This window comes from Leopardus geoffroyi, chromosome B3 (genome assembly GCF_018350155.1).
Source record: "Leopardus geoffroyi isolate Oge1 chromosome B3, O.geoffroyi_Oge1_pat1.0, whole genome shotgun sequence".
In the NCBI taxonomy this organism is placed as follows: domain Eukaryota; kingdom Metazoa; phylum Chordata; class Mammalia; order Carnivora; family Felidae; genus Leopardus; species Leopardus geoffroyi.
The window spans coordinates 61,478,864-61,502,093 of NC_059337.1; the positions used below are offsets into that span (position 1 = coordinate 61,478,864).

At 52.2% G+C, this 23,230-nt stretch overlaps 1 protein-coding gene across 5 annotated transcripts in view; it reads right to left on the reverse strand.

Moving 5' to 3' along the window:
• Nucleotides 1-6: 6 nt before the first annotated feature.
• Nucleotides 7-23,230, reverse strand: part of MAPKBP1 (mitogen-activated protein kinase binding protein 1) — a 55,374-nt gene continuing 32,150 nt past the window's right edge. For 2 of the 5 annotated variants that reach the window (XM_045448097.1, XM_045448094.1), the window contains exons 3-31: nt 17,390-17,452; nt 17,095-17,152; nt 16,172-16,342; nt 15,638-15,775; nt 15,201-15,383; nt 14,949-14,966; nt 14,462-14,622; nt 13,460-13,649; nt 12,735-12,881; nt 12,346-12,521; nt 11,471-11,562; nt 11,075-11,200; nt 10,639-10,709; nt 10,379-10,500; nt 10,008-10,083; nt 9,783-9,894; nt 9,541-9,604; nt 9,147-9,281; nt 8,792-8,928; nt 8,531-8,586; nt 6,397-6,636; nt 5,800-5,966; nt 5,429-5,574; nt 5,128-5,325; nt 4,876-4,960; nt 4,310-4,593; nt 3,491-4,087; nt 2,965-3,050; nt 7-2,504 (exon numbers count right to left, since the gene is read on the reverse strand). In XM_045448097.1, coding sequence (XP_045304053.1) covers nt 2,277-2,504; nt 2,965-3,050; nt 3,491-4,087; nt 4,310-4,593; nt 4,876-4,960; nt 5,128-5,325; nt 5,429-5,574; nt 5,800-5,966; nt 6,397-6,636; nt 8,531-8,586; nt 8,792-8,928; nt 9,147-9,281; nt 9,541-9,604; nt 9,783-9,894; nt 10,008-10,083; nt 10,379-10,500; nt 10,639-10,709; nt 11,075-11,200; nt 11,471-11,562; nt 12,346-12,521; nt 12,735-12,881; nt 13,460-13,649; nt 14,462-14,622; nt 14,949-14,966; nt 15,201-15,383; nt 15,638-15,775; nt 16,172-16,342; nt 17,095-17,152; nt 17,390-17,452 — 4,327 coding nt within the window. In that variant the 3' untranslated portion in view covers nt 7-2,276. The remainder of the gene's footprint in view (nt 2,505-2,964; nt 3,051-3,490; nt 4,088-4,309; nt 4,594-4,875; nt 4,961-5,127; nt 5,326-5,428; nt 5,575-5,799; nt 5,967-6,396; nt 6,637-8,530; nt 8,587-8,791; nt 8,929-9,146; nt 9,282-9,540; nt 9,605-9,782; nt 9,895-10,007; nt 10,084-10,378; nt 10,501-10,638; nt 10,710-11,074; nt 11,201-11,470; nt 11,563-12,345; nt 12,522-12,734; nt 12,882-13,459; nt 13,650-14,461; nt 14,623-14,948; nt 14,967-15,200; nt 15,384-15,637; nt 15,776-16,171; nt 16,343-17,094; nt 17,153-17,389; nt 17,453-23,230) is intronic. The other 3 variants (XM_045448098.1, XM_045448095.1, XM_045448096.1) reach the window with 2 other exon arrangements.

Sequence of the window (23,230 nt, forward strand, 5' to 3'; positions counted from 1 at the left end):
CCCAGATTTAACAAATGATTGTGTTTATTGATGAGTTCATACATCAATACAAATGGACGAGTTAAAAACGGCCCCTGCCCCGTGAGACCTCGGGAGGAGGGAAGCGCCCATGGCCTGAACAAAGTATAAAAGTTATAAATAAGGAGGTTTTCAAAACTGGGTCAGGGCAAATCTGTTCGGGGCGGGGGGGGGGGGGGGGGGGGGCAGTTGCCGGTGGCCTCAGACATGCAGAAGGGGACGGGCGCCGGCGGCCACAAGACCCCCTCTCCCACCTAAGCGCTCAGCTGAGGTAGGGAAAGGGCGGCCACCTTCTCACAAACCTTAGCGATAGTGTTAGCTCCCTCCTCTGAAGGACTGGTTGGCTGAGGATCTCCAAGAGCCCAGACTAGAGGGCCTGGCCTGAGCCCTCTTGGGGCTGATCTGTGGCTGTTGTGCCGGTTGGGGGAGTGGTAGTAGACTTCTAACCCTCACAAGGGCAGCTGCAGCCCTGCCAGGGTCCACCCTCAGCTGCAGGGGTTCTTGGGGCCAGGACTTCTTTGCAGTGTGGTCATGCAGGTGGTAGTAGTACAGAAGGGGGGGTGGGGTAGTGAACTAGGTTTCATCTGTTCTGGTGCACTGATGCAAACAAGAGCGGGGCACTCTACAAAAACCACAAAAACTACAAAAACTAAGTTGCTGCCTATTGACCCAGCAGGGTCCCAGGGCCTGTCCCTGGGAGAATAGGTTGTTGTGGCCTGGAGCTTCAGGAAAGCTACACTGACTTACCTGAGGCAGAGGGAAGCAGCAGGGCCCAGAGACACGTGTTCTTCACCCCAATTCCTCAACCACTGCTTCACTACTTGGTCCTACTCTACCTTAGCCCACTGTACCCTATCTCCTTCCCCTCACCCCTAACAACTGCCCTTCTAATTCTAATCTACCCCCTGCACTCTACTACGTACCTGTCCCACCTACCACCTTTCCAATGTGTCTCTTGGCCCCTTCTGCACTCCCATGTGCCTCCCCCTCCCCTCAACTTCCAGCATCCAGAGCATCTTGGGCGCCCAGCACTGCGTTTGAGGAGGCTCCTTCCACCTGAACCAGGAACCAACAAGCCATCTCACATCAGCTAGGTTGTGGACACCAAGAATCCAGAATTCAGGTTACTACATTCCAGTCCTTTTTGTGCTCCTTGATAGTTCCATATGAGCCAGGGTGGTGAAGCAGGAGTAGTACACAAAGGGAAACCAGGCACACATCAGCCAGCCAAGTACTCTAGCGATAAACACTCAACTTGTGTGTGTGTGTGTGTGTGTGTGTGTATGTGTGTGTGTGTTTGTGTGTACAGTTCTGTGGCTAAGGTCCTTAGAAGGTGGGCTGGTGCCCTGTAAACCATGAGAGAAGTTCTAACACAGGCTTCTGACTGGGCATCACTCAGGATGCAAGGAGAAAGTGGCCTCTGGGTCTAGGAGCCTGCTGGGGACAAGGGTTGGGAGGATAGGGAAAACCAAGGGGCTAAGAAGAGGAGGCCAGGGCTTTATGTTTGCCCAGCAGAGGGCTTTACTGTCCCGCAGCAACATCCCACAGCTGTCTCCACAAGTTCTGGCCAGAAGAGAAAGGGGGCACAGGGAGAGAGATAATGCTAGGGCTCTCTTAGAGGGGGGATGGGAGTGGAATGTGGGGGTTCAGGCCTTGACACCAACTCAAGCCTCCTGATGGCTAGGAACGCCCTGGAGGACTAGAGGGCTCTGCCCTACACAACTGCCAGGAAGTGGGGAAAACATAACCCCCTACTCTGGCAGCCAGGGGAGTACAGCTGGTGTGGGAAGGGAAGTGGAGGTAGATGTGAAGCTCCGCTGTTGGCTGAAGGGCACTGAATGCCACGTGGCCTCTCACTTCCACCCCACCAAATACCCTGTGTGTGCTCCACCCCAGGGAGCTGATCCCTGCAGTAATTTCAAATGGCTTCTAAGAAGAGAGGGCCAGCCCTTCCCGATTTCCCCCAGATGGGGCAGGCTGCCCTCCTACTCCTCACAGCACCAAGATGACAAAGATCTAAGACCTACCCTGCATGAGCCACTGAAGGGGCTGTGGAGGCAGGGGTTCCAAGAAAGTGAGGCGACAGGGAAATAAATTAATAAATACAGGGGCCCCATGAGGAGTAGCTGGGAAAACTGCTTTCCCTCTGAGCACTGATCCCTGCGATCCACTCCAAGCATCCCCACAGGTTTTGGAGAGTGGAGCAGGGGCTACAGTTTGGAATAAGGGAAGCATTCACTTGGAATACGATTCTGGAACTAGAGTCTGCGTTCCATGCGCCGCTCCACAGCCCGAAGCAGCAGCTCTGAGTATTGCTCTAGCAGGGCCTGTGTTTGCTCAGCCCCCACAGCCCCAGGGCTCCCACCCGGGCTGCACAGCACTGCGCCAGCCAGGGCCTCTAGCTCCTGCCTCACTGAAGAGAAGGTGTTTCTGAGGAGCTGGGTGATGCGACTTTGCTCTGCTGAGGGCGTCTTGCAGCCAGCCACCTGCAGGAGGACCCAGGAAGTGAGTTGGAGGAACAGTGGAGGAACACCCTGTCAATGGATGTATAAAGGGGAGGGGCCCCATCTGGGTCTAGCCTGCCTCCAAAGAAGGCCCTGCTGGACTGCCCCTATGTCTAAGTTGGCCAAATAGTTTTTGAATATGACAAGGGATACAATGAATAATTATACTGGGGCAACAGACATAAACTGGGATGGTCCTGAGCAAACTAGGACAGATGGTCTCTCCACCCTTACCCCCCAGTCTGAGAAAGTCTCCAGCTCTTAGGGCCAATAGGTCCGCGATTCAAGAGCCCCGGCCTAATGGCCTTTACCTCCCTCAGCTACTCTGCCCAGAATGTTCTTGATTGCTCCACCCATCTGTCAGTGGAAGAGCCTTAGCATGGTTGTTCGGGATACACAGGTAGCACTCTGTCTCCCCCCACGGTAGGTGCCCAACACGTACCAAGTGGTAGAGCCGCACAGCCTGGCGTACATTGCCCTGGAGCTCTGCCACAAGTTGTTCGCACTGCTCCAGGCTCACTGCTGGTTCTGGGAGAGACAGATACAACTCAGTTATGCCCAGCAAAGCTGCCCTTTCAGGCCTCCCACCCAGAGGTCACTGTTTGCAGGAGAGGCCTACCTGTAGGATCACACCACCTCTACTTGCCCACTGTCCCTTTTCTTGCCTCCTTCCTCCCCAACAACGCCCCTCCCCCAAATACCACATAGAAAGCAAGGTCCAGAGAGGAGGGCCAGCCCCAGCCCCAGGGGCCAGAAGCATTGAAGGGGCAAATGGGTCACAAGGAGAGCGTGAAGATTGGCAGGCGCGTCTCACCATCAGGGGTGTGACTTATGGACTGAGACAGGGGCAGACAGGACAAAAACACCAGAGGCTGGATGTACAGAAATGGGATGGAGCCAGAGAGGAGACAGCAGAGACAGGAGAAAGAGGATGGGGCAGGAGATGAGAGCTGGAGAGCTGTGCACACCTGAGTCCTGGCTCAGGGCTGCCCCTGGCCTGGTGCATTCCATGGGGCTGGGAGTCTTCTCAGGGGTTGGGGACTGCAAGTTCTCAGGGCCTCGGAAGAGGGGACTGACCGGCAGTTGCTGGCCACAGGGGCTGTTGGGCCCAGGCTGAGCCTGGCACTCTGTCCTAGGCTTGGGAGGGGCACCCTCCCCCAAACAGGCCCGCCTCTCAGATGTACTGTGAGCCTTTCCCAGGCCTGCTGGGGAGCCAGGCCAGTCCACCTCACCAGGGGCCCGGCCCTTGGTAACAGGTGAGAATGTGGCCAGGGTAGGACGATCAGGCAGTGGCTTTGGAATGTCCAGGACCAGGTGAGCCCGGCTGGGCAGGGCTAGCTTGCTGAGCGGTGAGACTCTAATGGGAGCAGGAGCTTGAGGTTCGGCCGCCAGCCCCAAGTTCTCCCCAACAGAGATGCTGCGGGAGATCTTGGCCATGGAACTGGTGGTGGGGTTCTGGTAGGAGTGAGGCTGAGAAAGACGGCCATCAGCCTGTGGCAGGGAGCGCAGGCCCGCGTGGGCTTCCATCTCCCGTAAGAGCAATGGACCTGGTGGAGGGGCCTCATCTGCAGAGAAGACAGAGATATACAGGTCAGGTGGTGAGGAGGACATCCCAGGTGCAAAGACTCAGCTCCCTAAGAGTTGCTATGCCCCACACATACCCACTAAGGGACACTCAGTGGCAAGCACAGTGACACATCAGAGCTAAATCAGGCCCTCCTTCCTCTAGCAAGCTCATGCGCTCCACACTCCCCACACCCTGGAGTTGAGCCCCCCAGGCTCCTCACCTTGTGGCACCAGGCTCTGCACAGACTGGGCTTTCTGGAGTCCACCCAAGGGGCTGGCTGCAGTCACTCTCTTGGGAGACCAGCTGCTATCCGGGTTGAGACGGCGTCGTGGCAAAAGCACAGGAACTGCTTGCTGGGGGCCACCATTTCCAGGGGAGGGCTCTGCCTCTGGGGGTGCTCCTGGAGGACTGGCACCACTGCCTCTCAGCTGCTCACCCGAAGCCTGCAGCATCTGGACTGGTCTCGATGGCAGCGCCAGGCTTGAGGAAGATGGAGACAGTTCCCTACAGGGAGGAAATGTGGAAGAAGGCCCAGAGGAGGCTTAGGAGTCCCCTTTGCCAACATGAGGAGAAGCGCTGGGAGAGAAGGAACGGCACAAAGCCAGCAGGCCAGTCGTCCCAAACTTGGGAGTGCAAAATACTGTTGAGCATGGGAAGACAGCAGCCTTGGAGAGAGGAGGGTGGCATGCTGCCCCAGAGCCAGGACTGGCCCTCTGGGGAGGGCCGGGGGGTCAAGTGAGCCAGAACTCCTTATAAGAGAGTAAGAGCTGCTGTGGGGAGAGGTACCTGTGTGGGGGGGTCTGCACTTGCAACAGGAATCGTGAAGAGATGCTCCGAGACTCTGTCCTCTCTGGTACCCGGACTGGGCCCCCTGCCAGGGTGACAGAAATGATGAAGTGAAGCAAGCCCTGGTGCCAGATTCTGCCTCCCCTAGAAGGTAACCCAGGGCATGGCCTACCCTTGTACCCTCCCTCTCATCCAGGCAAGGAGGGAAGGAGAGAAGACTACAGTGACCACATACTGGCCCTCTGACCACACCTGGAGCAGCCCCATTGGCCAGAGTCTCAAAGTGCTGTTTTAGAAACTGCTCCTGGTCTGGAGTATGGGGACTGCCTTCCTGTAGCCCATAGGAGCCAGTGCCTCCCTCTTCTTCCTCCTCTTCCTCATCACCCTCGGCTGGCTCTTCAAGGTCTGAGGAAATGCCATCCACACTCAGGGGCTCCGTGCTCTCAGAGTCTGGATGTGGGGAAGGGACAGAAGCATCATGCTGCACCAACCTGTCGCCAGAGCCTCCACTCCCACCTCAGTCCACTGACCTCCCTCAAAGCTGCAGCCTCACCTTCGTTGGGGTGCTCAGGGCTGGAAAGGCGGCTGCTACTATAATCCACAGAGCAGGCACTGTCAGGGCTGTGCTTCTCGGAAGCCCTGCTGCCTGGATACACTCTTCCCAGGGTCCCTCGGGCTGGAGCCTGCACCTGGAACTCACTTTCAGGAGGGCCAGCAGGGGAAAGAAGAGGAAGTTAGCAGGGGTGAGCAGCCCCACCAGACACCTGGCTTCCTTCTCCCCAACCTGTGAGTGGGACTGGGGATGAGGCAGGGGCGAAGTGGCAGGGAAGCCCTGAGTATCCTGGGCCAGCCCTCCCATATAAAGAATGCACAGGAAGGGAAGACTGCGTAGCCTCTGAAGTCTGATGAGGGAAGGACCCTTGCCTGGTATCCAGGGTGGGACTGTCACTCGGCTCCGGGTAGACAATACCATCTTCGATGGGTGCAGGCTCCAGATCTTGGGCAAAGACCCCTTCCTCTTGGGACAACAATCGAATAATGTGGGGGCAGGAACAGGGTTGGGAAGCCTGATGCCGAGGGGGCTTTTTGTTCTGGGAACACACAAAGGGGAAGTACTGAGGATGCTGACATGAGAAAAGGTCTGAGAAAAGAGGTGGAGGTGGGCAAGGATTTGGTGTGTATAAGTTCTGGGGGAAGCTGAATATTCCAACTCTGAGGATAGCTCCAGCTACTGTTCTTGAGCTTCTGGAATAACAATATTCTGTCACACTCCAGGCTGTCAACCTTCAGCCACCACTTAATATCATGAGCCCTTGAAGAAACCTGGCCCAGGGCAAAGGGTACCACCCCAATCACCACACCACACAACCTAGCCAGCCTGAACCTTTGCAGTCCAGGCTACCAATGTGCCACAGGAGCAGAGCAAGCATAGATGGCCCAGTGCTCAGGCCCCAGCTGTTGGCATAAGTCTGCCTAAGGCTGCTTGGAGATCTCTAGGTTGCTGGGAGAAAGCTGGCTCACCTGGCTAGCATGTGAGGTCTCAGGAGGGACCTGCTGACCATGTTTCCCAGGGCAAGACGGGGTCATGGCCAGCAAGTCTTGGCTAGGGTCTCGAGGGCTTGGGGCCAGTGTCTCCAGCTGCCGCAGGTCCAGCATGGAGCGGACACTCAGCTCGACGCCTGGCTGAGCCCAGCGGCTCCTTCTTCTGGGTCCTTGATTGGCCACAGGAGCTGGGGCCAGGAACTCCACCGTCTCCTGTGCCTGGTGTGGGGCAGGGGAGGGGGAAGTTAACAACCACCAAACAATAGTATCAGTGAACACTCATATATCACTTACTGTGTGCCAGGCATTTTATTTACATGTGTTCGCTCACTTAATCCCCACAACCACCTTCTGAAGTCAGTAGTATTATTCTCCGCATTTTTACAGATGGGAAAACTGAAACACAGGGGACTTAGATAACCTGTATAGTCCCACAGACAGTAAGGGCCTGCCTGCAGGTTACAGCTCAGGTAGTCTGGGTCCAGAATTCATGTTCTTAGCTTCACTCTATGTCCTGTCTTAGATGTTCTAGTCTCAGCCTTCGCCCGGTGTCATGGACACCTTGGAGCTGGGAATCTCTACAAAATCCCTTACTCAGAAGACAGTTCTAAGTCCATTCACGGCACCAAGGACAAACCAATAGTCCAGCCTTGAGCCCCTGGCCTGGTCAGAAGGCACCAGAGGCACCATGCCACTATTATTCCATGGAGCTGCTGCTAACAATGAAGGCACTGCCCCTTGAAGTCTTGATGTGGCCCAAGTGAACGCTGGGCTGCTGTGGGGCTTGCTCAGAAAGTCTGTATCCGCCTCTGGCTGCCCTGAAGTAGCTGCCCAGTCCTCTCACAGCCCTTTCCCTCCAAATAACTACTCTGGAAGTTCTGAGCTTACCTCCTAACGTGGGGTCTTTAAAACTAGTTCCTCCATGCTCTGGAAAACAGTGTGTGGAGGTTCCTCAAAAAACGAAAAACAGAACTACCCTATGACCCAGAAATAGCACTGCTAGGAATTTACCCAAGTGATACAGGAGTGCTGATGCATAGGGGCACATGTACCCCAGTGTTTATAGCAGCACTTTCAACAACAGCCAAATTATGGAAAGAGCCTAAATGTCCGTCAACTGATGAACGGATAAGGAAGATGTGGTTTATATATACAACGGAATACTATTTGGCAATAATAAAGAATGAAATCTGGCCATTTGCAGCAATGTGGATGCAACTGGAGGGTATCATACTAAGTGAAAAAAGTAGTTAGAGAAAGACAGATACCATATATTTTCACTCCTATGTGGATCTTGAGAAACTTAACAGAAGACCATGGAGAGGGGAAGCGGGGGGGAAAGTTACAGAGAGGGAGGGAGGCAAACCATAAAATATTCTTAAATACTGAGAACAAACTGAGGGTTGATAGGGGCTGGGGGAGAGGGAAAAGTGGGTGATGGGCACTGAGGAAAGCACTTGTTGGGATGAGCACTGGGTGTTGTATGGAAACTAATTTGACAATAAATTATATATGTATATAAAAAAACTAGTTTCTCCAGATTTCTATTCTCTGCATCTTTGATTTTCTTGAATTTCAGTTCTTTTTTTTTTTAATGTTCATTTATTTTTGAGAGGGTGGGGGGCAGAAAGAAAGATAGATAAAGGATCCGAACCAGGATCCACAGTGACAGCAGAGAGCCCGACACAGGGCTCGAACCCATGAACCATGAGATCGTGACCTGAGCCGAAATTAAGAGTTGGACGCTTAACCAACTGAGCCACCCAGGAGCCCCTCTTGCAGTTCTAACAGTTTGGCTCGGACACCCCTTTTCTACTCCCCACCTCAACCTGTTCTTTGTTCATGTTTACTCCTAGGCCTCCAGACAGCTGAACAAGTGGAGCACTTCTTCTAGTGGCGACTCACCCCTGCAGGCCACCCCACCCAGACTGCAGGAAGGAGACCCCTAGGCTTCATCATCTGTAACCTGGGACCAGTCAAGCTGCTCAGACTCTCCCACAAGGCCCTTTCTTAAACTCAAGGGGTGCAGCACGTGGGCAGGCCTAGAGAGCCCACTTTCACCTTCCTCTGCCTCTTATAACCTTGGAAGGGCATTATAACGATGGTGACTCACCCGACTCATCTCCCAGTGGGACAGGCTTCGGGGCAGGACTGGGCCAGGCACTGAGGCTAGACAGAGACAGGCAGTCAGAGAGAGTATCTCCAGCCCACCCATCCAGAGCCCTGGCTCCACATCAGCCCATACCTGTGTGGCCACAGTGATGCTCTGACTTCCTCAGCTCACCCTGATCTCACCCCCACAGTACCAGAAAGGGCATATCTGGCCACTGTGCCAACTGGTGCCTCTCTGGCCCTACATGAGACTTTCACACACCTGGCTCTTTCTTGGTACCCTTGGCAAGGATAGGCAGAGCTGGCAGTTCTTCTTCTTCAGTGCCTTCATCTTCTCCCTCCTTGTCACTGTCTGATGACAGAGCTGGTCCAGGAGACAGCATCGATGGGGCCTCATGCCTAAGTCCAAGACAAGGAAGGTCATGGAGAGAGGAGACTCAATGCAGGTAGAGGCCAACCTTTATGGGTCTTCAAGTAAGAAATGTGTGTTGGGGGGTACAGGAGTTGGGAGGTACAGGTGAATGTCAAGTCCAGAGCAGAAAGGAGTAGCACGGAGATCACAGCAAGCTGTCTAGATGCCCACCTACCACTCGCCCATAACCATACTCTGTTCTCACCGGTTAGGACCCGCAGCCCTTTGGGGAGAAGATGGTCCTTGTGGCTTGCCCCCTCGCTGACGCTGGCGCAGCTCGGCCAGACGCTGCCTCATGCTGATGGTCATCTCAGAGCTCAGGCGCCACACAAATATACAGCTGGATAGAGCCACAGAGTTGGGTGAGGGAGAGGTAGGGTAGGACCTGGGGTAGGTAGCACACCACTAGTTCCCCTTCCTCATGGGTTGTCAAGAAGACCAGGGCCACCCTCTAGCACCACATCAGGCCCAGCCAAGAAAGACCCCTGCTCAGCCCTACTTCCCAGAGACATCACTGATGTGAAAAGAGGGGAGGGAGCTGGGTATATGTGTGGCACAGAGGAAAAATCTGTGTCTCAGGGAAGCTGGCTTCTGCTCACCTGTCCCCTGACACAGAGATGAGATGTTTGCAGTCATTACTAAACTTCATGCCAGTGACAATCTCTGTGAGGAACAAAGAATACAGCCTATGAGCCACTCTAAAGTCCCCGCCAAGCTTCTGTCCCAACAGTGGAGGTCAATGGTTGGTGGGAGGGGTGGGGCGAGTAGCTCTGCTAGGTCCCCAGAAACTAAAGGAGGAAAGAGTAAAGTTCCAGCCATAGATTATTGGGGCAACACTTACCTGAGTGGCCAAACATGGTGGCCACACACTCGCCTGAGGAGAAGTCAAAAATGGAGAGGTTCTTGTCAGAACAGCTGGTGGCGATATAGATCCCTGAGGGGTCTGTCTGCACCTGAGGAGTGGGACACACAGCTGGCAGAGGACAAGGGAAGCACCAGTCCCTTTCCACCCACTACCCCTGTCCTTCCTTTCTCTGGTCCAGAGCCCATCCCGCTGGGCCCTTACCTTAATGAGAGTGCCGTCCTCACCCTGTGATCCTTTAAACAGCTTCTTCTGCTTCCCACTGCTGATGTTGAAGATCCTGTAAAGAAACACTCTTGTTCACATGAAGAAGAGGCCACAATCAAGCACCCCTGGATGACAGAGACCCCAGCATTCAGTCCCAGCCCTGTTCTCTCTGAGAGCCACTCCCCAACACCAAAGAGGCTACCACCTCTTGGGTAAGGCAAAGTGCTCTTTCTACAGGCTCAAGGGGTACAAAGTCCTAGACAAAAAGACAGAAATGGGGAGACAGCTGCTTAAAGCTGACCCCTCAAGTCACATGGGTGGAGGTCACAAAGGAAGGTGGTTAGATGGTTTGAGAAGGGGATGCCCACCGAATATTTCGGTCCTGGCAGCCGATGGCCGTGTACTTCCAGCTGGGCTCCACATCCATATCATAGAGGGTCGTCTTCCGTACCACGTGGTGCGTCCGTGTAAACTGTACTCCATCTCCGGACTGAAGGGGTAGAACACGTGGGCTCACTAGGCCCAGAGAGCCCGGCTTTCGCCTCCCTTCACCTCTTACAATCTCAGCTCAGGGAACGACTGAGATTCCCCAACCACTGCCCTATTCAGGGAAGCCCCATACCCTCACCTTCTGTGCAGTTCGGAAGTAGATGCTCTTGTCTGCTCCACAGCTGATCATGCGGACTTGCCCATCGCTGGCTATGGAGGAGGGGGGCCTAGCTATTACCACAGCTCTTACCACAAGGGGGCCAGCCCTTCCTCTGCCTTCCCTCCATACTGCCCCACTGCTGAACTATTCCACATGACCAGGACAACCAATTAAATCAGGACACTTCCTCCAAACCTAAGCTTTCTGTTCTCTCTGTCCTCAGCCAACCTGGTTGGCTCACAGTCACCTAGACTGATAGTCGACATTCCACCTGTCTTCCCATCCAGCTCCAGGCCTCCCAATTGCTGTCCCACACATCCTTGCGACTGGCACACCCTTCTCATGGAGGCAGGAGATAGGGGTGGAGGATACTGGTGGTAGGTGGCAAGATGTGTCTCAACTGCCCTGCCCCCACCTGCAAACTTGACAGCAGTGATGGAGGATGAGTGCTCGTCCAACGTCTGCTGCAGGCTATATTCACGGCCAGCATCTAGCACATGGATGAGCCGATCCCGGCTCGCTGACGCCAACAGCTTCAGACCTGGGGTTGAAAGAACTCTATCAGCCCATGAGTGCCCAGAGCAAACCCCTATGTGGGCCCGGCAGAAGGACCACAGGAAGTGAGCCCCATAACTCTGATCCAAGTGAACCATGCAGCAGGCATGGAGCTGTCCTCCTCTAAACCTGCAATACCAAGTGATTCAAACGATGTTCAGTCCCGCATCCAAGAGCCAGGATGGACGTAAGTGGCACTAGCAGGACTGGAGGGGCCCTGTGCCGTTCTGGGCTAGATCCCAGGCATCCTTCTTACCTGTGTCTGGCTTAGAGTACTCCAGGCATAGAATTTCTGAGTCATGGGCCTCCACCTTTAGCATCTCACTCAGGGACTGCAGCTCGTGCACTCTGCAAAGATGAGAGGGAAGAGGGTGTTGACAGGCTACCAGAGGAGAGGCTCACCCTCAATTCTCTGCTATACCTTCCCTCTAACCTGTTTTTAAAATTGTATTTTTATTTATTTTTGAACTTTTAGGTTTAGAGAAAAATTGCAATGAGTATAGAGAATTTTCATATTAACGGCAGTTCAAATACCAGAAGCAGAAAATTTACATTGGTACAGTAGTATTAATTAATTAATTAAAGATTTTATTTGAATTTCACCAGTTTTTCCACAAAGCCTTTTTTCTGGATCCAAGATCCTATCAAGAGTCCAAATTGCATTTAATTGTTGTTTCTCCTTATCACCTGTAGTTGGTGACAGTTCTTCAGTCTTTCCTTATCATTCATGACCTTGATGCTTTTGAGGAGTATTGATCACTCTTCAACACTCTTTAGAAAAGTATTGACTACTCTGTCCTACATACCTCAGTTTTAGTCTGCTTGATGTTTTCCCATGATTGAACTGAGTTTATGCACGTGGGGCAAGAATACCACAGAAACCATGCTATGTCCATCTTAGCACATATTATGGGCTTCATGAGGTTGACATGAAGATGTTAAGTTTACTCACTTGGTTAGGATGGTTTCTGCTGGGTTTCTTCATTGTAAAGTTACTATCTTTTCGTGTATATAGACATCTTGTTCCCCAATCTTTCAGAGCCAATTTTTCTAAAGCTCTGTCCTTCAGGACCTAACTCCCTCGGCCTGTGCAGTGGGAGGCAGTCAGTACCACTCCAGGCCTGGCATTACCTGAGCGTGCCTACACGGTCCCCAGAAGCTAGATGCTGTCCGTTGGGGCTGATACACACAGAGCGGATGCCCACACGGGGATCCATCAGGGACCCATCAGCTTTGTCTCCTCCGGGTAGCTCGGTGTCCAGCAGGGCCTGAGTGTTCCCATCCACATAGATGATCTTAATGAGGTCCTAGGGGAGCATGTCAGAATAGCAGGTGAATTAGGCAGGCCTGACCTAGTACAGCTGCAAAGGGAGAAGAATGCTGGACAAGATAAACCCCTGGCTCAAAGAGCCCAGCCAAACCAGAGCTGGAAGGGACCCAGTTCCTGAGAAGGGGGTGTGAAGGCTGAGGGGATGGGGGCATTAAGTAGGGAATAGATGCCCTAAGTCCTCAGGGCTCACATTGCTGAGGATGTTTCGGTGCAGGGTGGAGCCGTGTACCCCGGAGCTCTCTGTGTTCCACAGGCGGATGGTATTGTCTGAGGAACAGGTGATAAAGGAACTTGGGGGCAGGCAGGCCTGGTTACTGTCCTTCACTTCAGGGTAGACCTGAGGGGCAGAGGGAACAAAGTCAGATCTCCATGTAGAGGGCAGTCCTTTACCTGCCCAAGGAGATGGAAGGGAATGCGATTGAAGAGAGGATGCTGGCCAAGACTTAGCCCAGTGTTTGTTACATAGGAAGCAAGCCATAACTATTAGATACTCTGTATTATCACTAAGGGCAAAAACCTTAACAAGCTCCCGCTATGTTCCAGGCACTCTTCTACATCCCCCGCTTATATCATTTCATTTAATCCTTAGGACAACTGGAGTAATCAGGTACACCAGTTTACAGTTGAGGAAACTGAGGTTCAGTCAATTTCAGTAACTTGTCCAAGATCACCCAGCCCAGGATGAAGCAAAGCTAGGGATAGACAGGGATACAATGGAAGAAGCCTGAGATACATAAGCAGTAAAATTCAAGCTCAATCCTCAGGACCCATGAAGATATGCGGATACACAGGGATGTTGCTGGAGAAAAAAGGAGGCAGCAGGAATATGAAGGCATCCTCAGGGATCCCCACCTCCTGCCCCACAATGGTACCCCAGCAAACCTGGTCAGTCCCAAGCCAGCCCAGCCCACATACCTCCACACTCCAGACGCAGGAGGAATGATACAGAGCTGAGTACACCTTGCCCACTTTCTTGGGGTCCCTCACATCCCAAACATAAATGCTGTGGTCGTTGTATACACAAGACAGCCACTGATTAGTAGGATCAAAAGTCAAGGCAATGGTGTCTGGATACCTGGCATTGGCCACTCCAGAGAAGAGGCGACTGTGGGGAAGAGGACAGGGCAAACAGTGAGTAAGGAGCTGATGAAATGGAGGACTAAAAAGAATGAAAACAGAAGCCAAAGAGCAAAGGAAGGAGCAGAGGGAGCATGAGGAGCCCTCTCCAGACCTGCAGGGGGCAGCTGCCTGAGAAAGAAAAAGGTCTCTGACAGCTGTCAGCCAGGAGGTGACCCCTGACCCGGCACTAGTTGTTGGACCTCGGTGTTCTCGTGATGAACACAGTGTCAGAGAACACGAAAGTCAGACAAGGTACCTCTGCGGCCATGATGGAACAGAACAAAAACAAGACCCCTCTGTAATTGTGTCTGAGGACGGATAAACACACGTCACTGTATAAACCACAAAAATGACCGTACATTTCCATTCCCATCTATCATGATTGAATGCTACTTCTTTACCAATTACAGCTTTAGCCCCGTATCTTCCCTTCCACCTTTTAGATAAAAATTATTACGAAGTCTAATTGTAGAATTGCCTGTACTTCCTGACAGCATCTAACCAGAGCAAAACTTCAACACCTTGAACCATTCCTAAAATCATCTAATACAAGCCCAAATCTTACGATAAGCCCTACCTACCCTCCCCCCTTCCTAAGACACTCGCCGGTTTCCCACGGTGTGCAGCCTCCTTGGTTGCAACTAGTATCAATAAGCCCAAAGCTGTTGGTCTACAGAGGTGGTGCTGGCAATCATGGGGGCACTGATACACTCCTCAGTTTGACTCCTGAAGCACAGCCAGGGAAGGCTGGGCCCAAGGTGAGGCTCTGAATGGAGGCAGGGGGCCCACACAGCTCACCTGGCCTCAGTGACGCTGGCAATGTCTGTCCCCAGGGCGTGGGGCCGGGGCAGCGTGCTGAGAAAGTGCAGGTTAGAGGGGTTGAAGAGGCGCACGGTGCCATCAGCACAGCCACAGAAGATGTAGTCTTGGCTCACAGAGATGCAGTGGGCCACAGTAGTCTGCAGGCAGAAGGGCTCAGGTCAGCAAGGGTCACCTGCCCAACCCCTCCTCAAGAGTCACCTGCCAAGAGGAAGGACCAGCCAAGGCAGAGGCGAGGAAAAAGCTCCCCAGCAGCTCTGGCCTGAGCCCCTCAGCTGTCATCTAGAGATACCCCTCCCTCCAGCAGCAGGTGGCCAGAGGGCCTACAGCCACGTGCAATTGGGGGATGGGAGTCAGGGACCCTTCTAAGGCACGAGAAGTTTTGGCAAAGAGGACAAAGAAGGAAAAGCCCAGCAAAGAGAAAGAAACAGCATGAGAAAGACAGGAGGGTCTAGGTACCACTTACTGTGAAGCTGTCTGTATTCTGAGAAGAGGGAAGCAGAGGAAAGAAAGATGGAAAGAGAAAGCAGAGAGGAGGCAGTTATACAGATCTCCAAGGGCTGGAACTAGGCCAAGCTCTGGCTCCCACAAGCTTCTCTCTCCTGGGGTCCCCTCCTGCATGCGTGAGGGCCTAGACCCTGGTATGGAGCCAGAGGCATCAGATCTCCCCTGAGCTTACACACGGGCAGCCCCTACCCATTGGGACAGAGGTGCTTACTCTCAGCTCCACCCACTTATCCAAAAGCCTCCGATCGCTGAACTCGCACAGCAGCCCTGAGGACGTGATGCAAAAGGTGCTGTCGGCCTTCTTCCCTCGGCCACAGGCCACATCAGTGAACAGGTTGTTTCGCAGCTCCCCCAGCAGCCCTGAGCGGCCCAGCAGGGGCACAGTGGCGTTCACCTGTGGAGACACACCACAGTTGCCACCTGTCCACCCCAGAGCCTGCCCCTGCAAAATAGACCCTGGGGAGAAGGAGGGGAAGCAGCAAGGCCCCCTCACTCTTTGAGACTACTCCTTGGCCCGGACAGCATCTGACTCACCCAGAACTTCTGTATGGCCGCTCGGTAAGCAGAGAGGGGCCCAAGTGAACAGGGTCTCCTGGGGTGGGCTGAGCAGGCCCTGGCTCTGGGCCACTTCCAGCCTCAGCAGCTCACCTTTGAGGTCTTACTGTCATCGAGGTACCAGAATTTGATGTGCCGGTTGCCTGCAGTGACAAAGTAGCTGCAATCTTCAGAGAAGGACACTGCTGTCACCCGACTGGACACCTTATTGGAGGCCACCACAATGTTTTTCTGGAGGGAAAGCCAAAGGAAGAATCAAAATTCTGCCTCTTGGGGCTAAGAAGAAAGAGGTTTAGAGGAAGGAGGAGGGGTTAGATAGGATTTGTACTTAAAAAGGGCTCCTTTCCAAGATTTTTTGGTCAGAAAAAGAAGGGAGAGAGAAGAATTTCTTTCTAGAGCAGCTGAAGAGATTCCTTTCCTCCGTAGATCCTCAAAGGCATAAAACTAGCCCCTTTCTACCAATACACCTGGCTACACAGTTTTTCTTTTCTGCTTCAGGCTATTTTCTAGAATGAGACTGAGATTAGCAGAGTGGAGTGAAGGGGTTCAGATCAGCAGCTTCCTGGCTCCCTGACTGGTCCATGAACTCCCATGAGGCTGTCAGGCCAGCCCACCCAGTCTACTCACCTTCCAGGCCCAGACATTGACAATCATGTCATGCTGGTAGCCCACGGAGACAATGTACTTGGCGCTAGGGGAGAAGGCCACACAAGCCACGCCATATTTATGCTCCTGCAGCTCCGCCACCTGGCTATGCTCAGCCACGTCCCAAACCCGGACGGCAGGCATGTGCCCACTCTGCACGGAGGCAAGAACTGGAAGTGAGGGCCAGAGGCATACAGACTCCCCAAGCCTTTCAGGGTGGCGGTTCTCATCCCCCGCCCCTCCAGCTACTCAATAAAATCTCTCTAATGACCCCTGGCCAAGAGTCAAGAGGAGAGCGCTATTATGGGGCAAAGGTATTTTAAAAAACATGATAAATATCTCAGGACAATGATCATCAGGAAGAAAACAGCCCAGATTTTGTTCAATATCTGTGTCAGGGTGTGCACCTCTGTATTTGTTCAAAACTCCTTGAGTGATTCTTGATGGGTCTCCAGGGTTGAGAACCACTACCACTCATGCCTATTTCTGCCTCATCTGCCTCCCTGTAAGCCTGAGAACACAGAGGCATCCCTCATGTGCCCAGCAGGGGGCCTCTGGAGATAAGGAATATTTTAAGGCAGTGGTTTTTCAAAGCCTGCTTCCCAAACCAGCAGAATCTGCACTAGGCAACTCGTTAGAAATGTAAATTTTGGGGTCCCATCTCGGACCTATAAAGTCAGAAACCCTGGGGGCAGGCCTGACAATGTGTACTTCACCAAGCAAACCAGGTGATTCTCACTCAGGTTTAAGAACCACTGTTTTCAGGCAGAGCAAAGACTAGGATTTAGCATCTGTTCAGGAAGCCAAAGTGCCAGCAGCCCTAACGAGGCCTAGGATTGTAGCTCTCTGCTGAGGCCAGGCCACCCACCCACCTCAGAGGACTACAGCCCTCGTTCCTCACTCACCTCTCCAGTGACCAGGTACTTGCCATCAGGAGAGAAGGCCAGGGCAGTGATGGTTTTCCTGCAGGATATGAGGCAGGCTCAGATGGGCACTGACAGCCTAGCCTAAACCTGGCTCCCACAGAGTCCCCTCAAGAGGCAAGGTGAGCAGACACTAATGGCACACATAGTGGCATTTTGCTATCTGATCCTGGGCCCAACCAGGTCCCAGTCCTCAGACCCTCAAAGACCCCAGACAGTGCCCTTTTCACAACTCCCAGGAAATGGAGGTGCTCCCTGAGGGCCCAGCCCCATTTACCTGGAACTGTTGAGGATGTGGTGCTGTTTGTGTTTCCGGGGATTGAACAGCACGACCACACACCTGAGGAGATAAGGGAGACAACAGGCTTAGCTCCAAGCCACAGCTCCCCTAGGAGGCACCCAGGCCACCTGGGAATTCCCATCACTCAGCACAGGGAGCTGTGGAGTGCAAGTTGGGAGGGGCTCTGCTTGCTACTGAGGGCAACTGCTTTCTGGCAACCTCTTCTTGCTTCCCTTCCCCACTCACAAGGGCCTATCTCTGCAGCCCCATGAGGGGGAAGGCTCCCTGGAAGCCTATCCCACCAGGTCCCAAAATACAGTAACATCTCTGGCCATACCCACAAAGGGCAGCAAGGACACAGGCCTTCCCACAGCCCTTACACAGAGCCCAGGAAGGGGTGCAGGAGGGAAGAGCACACATGATTTGAGCACAGCAGCAGTCAGTTTACAGGCTTAGAGCCACATGTATGACAAGAGTTTGTACTCCAAGGAGGAGTAAGGCCTCTCATGTGTGAGCCCACATGTGTACCTGGCAGGAGCTGGCCCCATACTCTCTATGTGCCAGATGAGGAAGGAGGTGGGAGGCAGGAGGCCAGAGCCGCTGGAAGGCTCAGTAAGACTAGGGAGAGGGGCAGAGAGAGCCCAAGAAGGCCTGGGGAGGCCTGTTCAGTGCCTCGGAACTCCTGTGCCCAGCCCTGAGAATCCCCTGTGGCAAAGAGCCTGAGAAGGGCACTCCAGACTGCCAGAAGACAATCTGGAACTCCGCCCGCCTGCCTGCTGTGCAGAGAAGGGTGGGAGTACCCTCTCTGACTAGGCAGCAAGGTTGGACGGGATCAGGTTCAGACTGACTTTCCAGAGGCAGTTCCAGAGAGGAGGCCAGGTGACAGGAGTCAAAGCAGGAAGCCCGAAGCCATAGGCAGGCAGTGCTCTCTCTTAGGCTCCTTGACTGTCAGCAGGCCTGGGCCCGCTGCCCCTTCCACCTTACTACTTCATGAGTACTGTAAGTAGCTGACAGGAGCAAGCCTGAAGCCTGCTACACGGGGAGACACTGAGCAGAGGGTGACATCCCCCAGACCCAACCTTGTTTAATAGGAACTCCAATGCCTGCTAAAACTTGAAGCAAAGGCAAGTACAGGCTGCTAGTGAGTGCTTGGCACGTTAGGCTCCATAAACCACTTCAATATGCAAATTCTACAAGTAATCTCTGGGGTCACCAGAATCTCTGAGGTACTAGATATGCCCAGAACTGCCAGGCTGAGCAACAAAGCCTTGGAATTCCTGAGTCACATCATCTTCTCTTCTGACCCCTTCCCCAAATCAATCCTCGCTGTTTGCTTTCTCCTTCTCTCCCCATCTCCTCATCTTACCTTGTTCCCTTTTCTTCATTCCTTTCTCCTTTCTCTCTTTATACCAATCTCTAGTCTCCTGCTTCCCTTGTGCAATGCCATGTCATAGGGTTTGAAATATATGACAAAAGTCAAAGGCCCTTGGAAACTCTGTGCCGCATCACTCTTTCTCCCCTGTTCCCAAACACACACACACACACACACACACACACACACACACACACACACACACACATCCATGCACACTTGCCTAGCTTCTGTTACGGGCAGTCCAGGATACAGGGAACCTAATTCCTGCAAAACAGACTCATAGAACCTTAGAGCTGGAAGGAAGGACGGAAGGAATTAAATGCACTGTGCAGAGCGCCTGGGTGGCTCAGTCAGTTAAGCATCCAAATTTGGCTCAGGTCATGATCTCATGGCTCATGAGCTTGAGCCACACATTGGGCTCTGTGCTAACAGCCCAGGGCCTGGAGCCCTCTTCAGATTCTGTGTCTCCGTCTCTCTCTGCCCCTACCCTGCTCACACTCTGTCTCTCTCTCTCAAAAATAAATAAACATGAATTTTTTTTTTAATTAAATGCACTGTGCTAGGTGACTTTAAACATCACTGAGTCCAACCCTCCAGGATTTTGAGATGAGGAAACCCAGGCTCAGAAAACTCCTATAGAGAGCAGATCCAGGACTCCCAGGTCTCCTGACTCTCAATGCTCTTTACATCAAACACACGTGAGTGTCTGATCTGATCATGTCACTCCTGGACGATCATCCCTGGGGGGCTTCCAAAACCAAACTCCTTAAAGTGCCCATGAAGGCCCTGGGTGGTATGACCCCTGCCCACCCTTCAGCTTCACCATGAACCATGTTCCAACCACATTCCTTCACTCTCTTTAACTTGCTGTGCTCCTTTGCAAGAACTGTTTCCATTATCTAGAACATTCTTCTCTCCCTTTTCCAACTAGTTAATCTTTAGTCCTCTTTCAGATCTCAGGTCAAATGGCCTCAGTAAATGCTCTTGTAGCAAGTAGAGTGTATCAATCTTTTGTAACATTTATCACAGCTGCAACTTTACACTTATTTTAACGACCCTCCCACCAGATTGTACATTTCGTGAGAATGAGAACTGGGTCTGGTTCTGCTCACAGCTTTGTCTCCTGTGCCTAGCAGAGGCTGCCCTATTGCAGTTGTTCAAAAACCACTTATTAAATGGAAGAATGCCTCCCCTGGTCCACTAGCTTGGTCTTCTGGGGCATCCGTAGGCCCAGCTCTCCCTACTCCATACCCTGCCTATCTTCTATGGAGGGAGGGACTGAAGACATCTGGATCCTCAGAGGCAGTGTGGGGCCAGAGGGGCACTGTGGGCTCTGAAGGTAGATACCAGGGTTCTACCCCTTGCTCTGGCATGTACAGCCCTGGGACCCTGGGTAAGGCACACTCCTGTTTACTTATCTATAATAAAGGAGACACTCAGATCTAGCTTATCAGACTTCTGTGAAGATTAAATGATTTTTTCTGACACAGAGTAGGAGCCAAGCAAATGGCAAATGCTAATATTACTATTCCTTAAGCATGGAAAGGAAGCTGAAAGGGGGCTCCTGGCAGTGGGGAAAGAGGTGCTAAGAGACTATGTCAGGTTTTTCCTTTGGAAGAATGGAGGTGAGTCCTGTTAGGACCTCAGTAATGGTAAAAACTTCAAAGGAAGCTTTATTTTTTGTTCTGGGAAGGCAGCCAAGAAAGGAGAGCAGGATTAAGCTTGGGGAAAGAAAATATCTGCATCTTCATTCATTTAAGGGATAACAAGCTTAGAAGGTAGCAAGGAAAGGATGGGGAAACATGGAGAGAAATCACCTCAAGTGTCTAGGACAGCAGCAGAGAAGCATGGAAAGAAAATGGAAGTGACATCTCCTGGCTAAGTTAAGATGCACCACACAAGAGTTTCAGTGAACTCTGAACATGAACTTTAAACATGAACTCCTTTAGTAGCCGGTCCTCTGCTCTCCACGCAGCAGGGCTCAGTAATAAGAGTTACCATTTATCAAGCACTTTCTAAGTAGCAGGCACTCTGCCAAGCAGCCTAGATGTCTGGTTTTAGCTAATCCTTACAGCAACCTTGTGATGCTGGTACAATTATCCCCACTATACAGATGGAGAACCGAGATCAGAACAGTGAGGTAACTGGCTCAAGGCCACTCAGCTAAAGCTGAAGAGAGTCAGGACTCCAGAAGCAGTGCTCTAAGGAGTGCAGACTGCAAGTGAGTGGAGGAAAGAAGAGGAAAGTGAAGTTGAAGGTGAGAGAAGGGGAAACACATTGACCTAACATGCACGTGCTTGGACAGGAGCCTGTGAGAAAAGGGAAAGAAGAGTGGGGCACTTTGAGGGGAAAAAGGATTTGGGCTACAGAATTTTTTTAAAATCAGAACAGGGCAGATGAAAACTATAGCAGTTATAGTTCCAAGTTCATAGATTTAGATATTTGGATTTTAATACTTTATTCAGTGTGCAAAAATTCACACACACACACACACACACACACACACACACACTCACTCACTCATATGTACACCCTGGCCTGCCACCATCATGAAAAGCCTAGCAAGTTTTCCACCCAACCGATGTTTTCTAACTTTCTTATTATCTGTGCCGACCTACTGAGGAGGCCTGTCTCTGGAGGCTCATCTCTCTAGCAGGGACTTCTAGTCTGACTGGTTACAGGTTACCTAGCTTTCTGATAGCTATACATAAACCATGGCAAAGGGCTTCAGCTGAGGGCTGATCTGACTCAACCTGACCCAACACATATTCCAGCTGACCACACTCCAAATCCAGAAAAGGTAGGTGATGAGGGGTCTATGATATGCTTTTGAGTTTTCCCTTAAACCCATCATCCTAAAGCTGCATCGTGACTTTCCAAGGGCAGTGCATTGGACTGCTTAAAATGCTTTCCAAGTCACCAAACACAAATTCTGAGTCTTGCTTGACCACGACATCTTGTTTCCTCCTCCTGGCAAGTTCAGCTCCGTGGTGGGGGAAGGAAAGACAGCAGCATGTGTGTGTAAAAACACAATGTAGAGAGAAAGATTACTGACTGTGAGGCAACCCTTCCCTTCTCTAACACCCCCTACCCCTGCCATACACCATACACACACACACACACACACACACACACACACACACACACACACCCCATTAGCCTAGAAAAATCTCAGGTACGTCATTGAGGAGCTAAGCAAAGGAGAGAAACATGCAAGAGATAGACAAGCGATAGACCTCTAAACTGAAAATTTTAATTATTCAAATATGGAAACCTCCCAACATAGAGGAAGAAAGAGACCAACCCCATGGTCACAGCTCCACTTGTGGGGACAATAACGCAGGTGCTGAAATGACGGCAGAACTTGGCAAAGACATCCAAGGTTCCCACTAGCCCCACTGGCTGAGGTCCTCCCAACAACACTGATGTGGGAGCCACCTCAGTCTTCTCTGACCTTGAGCAAGCTCCCCATCTGCAGGGAAGAAGAGGGTGGGGTGCAGTTTGCATCAGTCTTTGGCCCTCTGCCTCCGGCCTCCTGGGCCCTTGACCTCGCCCAGCACAACAGGCAGTCATTTTCATGTGTGCCCTTGCAGCACTATTGGCTAGAATCCATGACAAGGGTTGGGCTGGCCCAACCGCCTGCCTGAGTCCTGTAATGAAGAACCCCAGGGTGCAGGTGCAAGGAGACAGTGAGGCCTCAGTCCCCTGGGGCCTCAGCCCGGGAGTCACGTGGTGGAGCACCAGTACCAGGTGCTGGGCCCACTGCCCAGGAACTCCTCTGAACCAGAAAGGGCCAAGCCCTCAACACACCCCTTCTCTGGACAGGTTCAAGCCTGCTGCCATCATGAAAAGCCAGGCATTCCCACAGGATCCACCTCCTACCAACCATCCTCCAGAAGGCAGAAACGAAAGAACCGTGGGATGAGCAACGAACACAGCAGCACATACAGGGAGCGGGACACAGTAGATTCGAGCAGTGACCCTGTGCCTTAAAGTTCTTTCAGACCAGGTAAAATCAGAGGGACAAGAGGTTCTTCAAGGCTAACTCAAATGTCACTCTCTAGCCTTATTTAACATTACAACCTCATACCCTACCCCCATTCCCTATTCCCTTTCACTGCTTATACTTTTTCCAAAGCACACATCAACCTGTAATATTCTGTAAAGTTAACTTTTTGGGAGGGAAGAGATCTATCTGCATCACTAGATTGCCAGCTCAGTGAAGGAGGTATTTTTGTCTGTTTTGTTTACATCCCCAGGGCCTAGAAGATAGGCACTCAATAATTTTTATTTATAGGCACTCACAATATTTGTGAATGAGTGAATACATCTTTAAGTCAGTAGCTATCAGATTTCAAAGCCAAGGAATCTCCTGATTAGCAGAACTGAGAACTAGGGACCTGGGGCAGGTACATGGTTCTCCCCTACCCTAAGGTTTTAGGGCTGACACTTGAGGGCAGCAG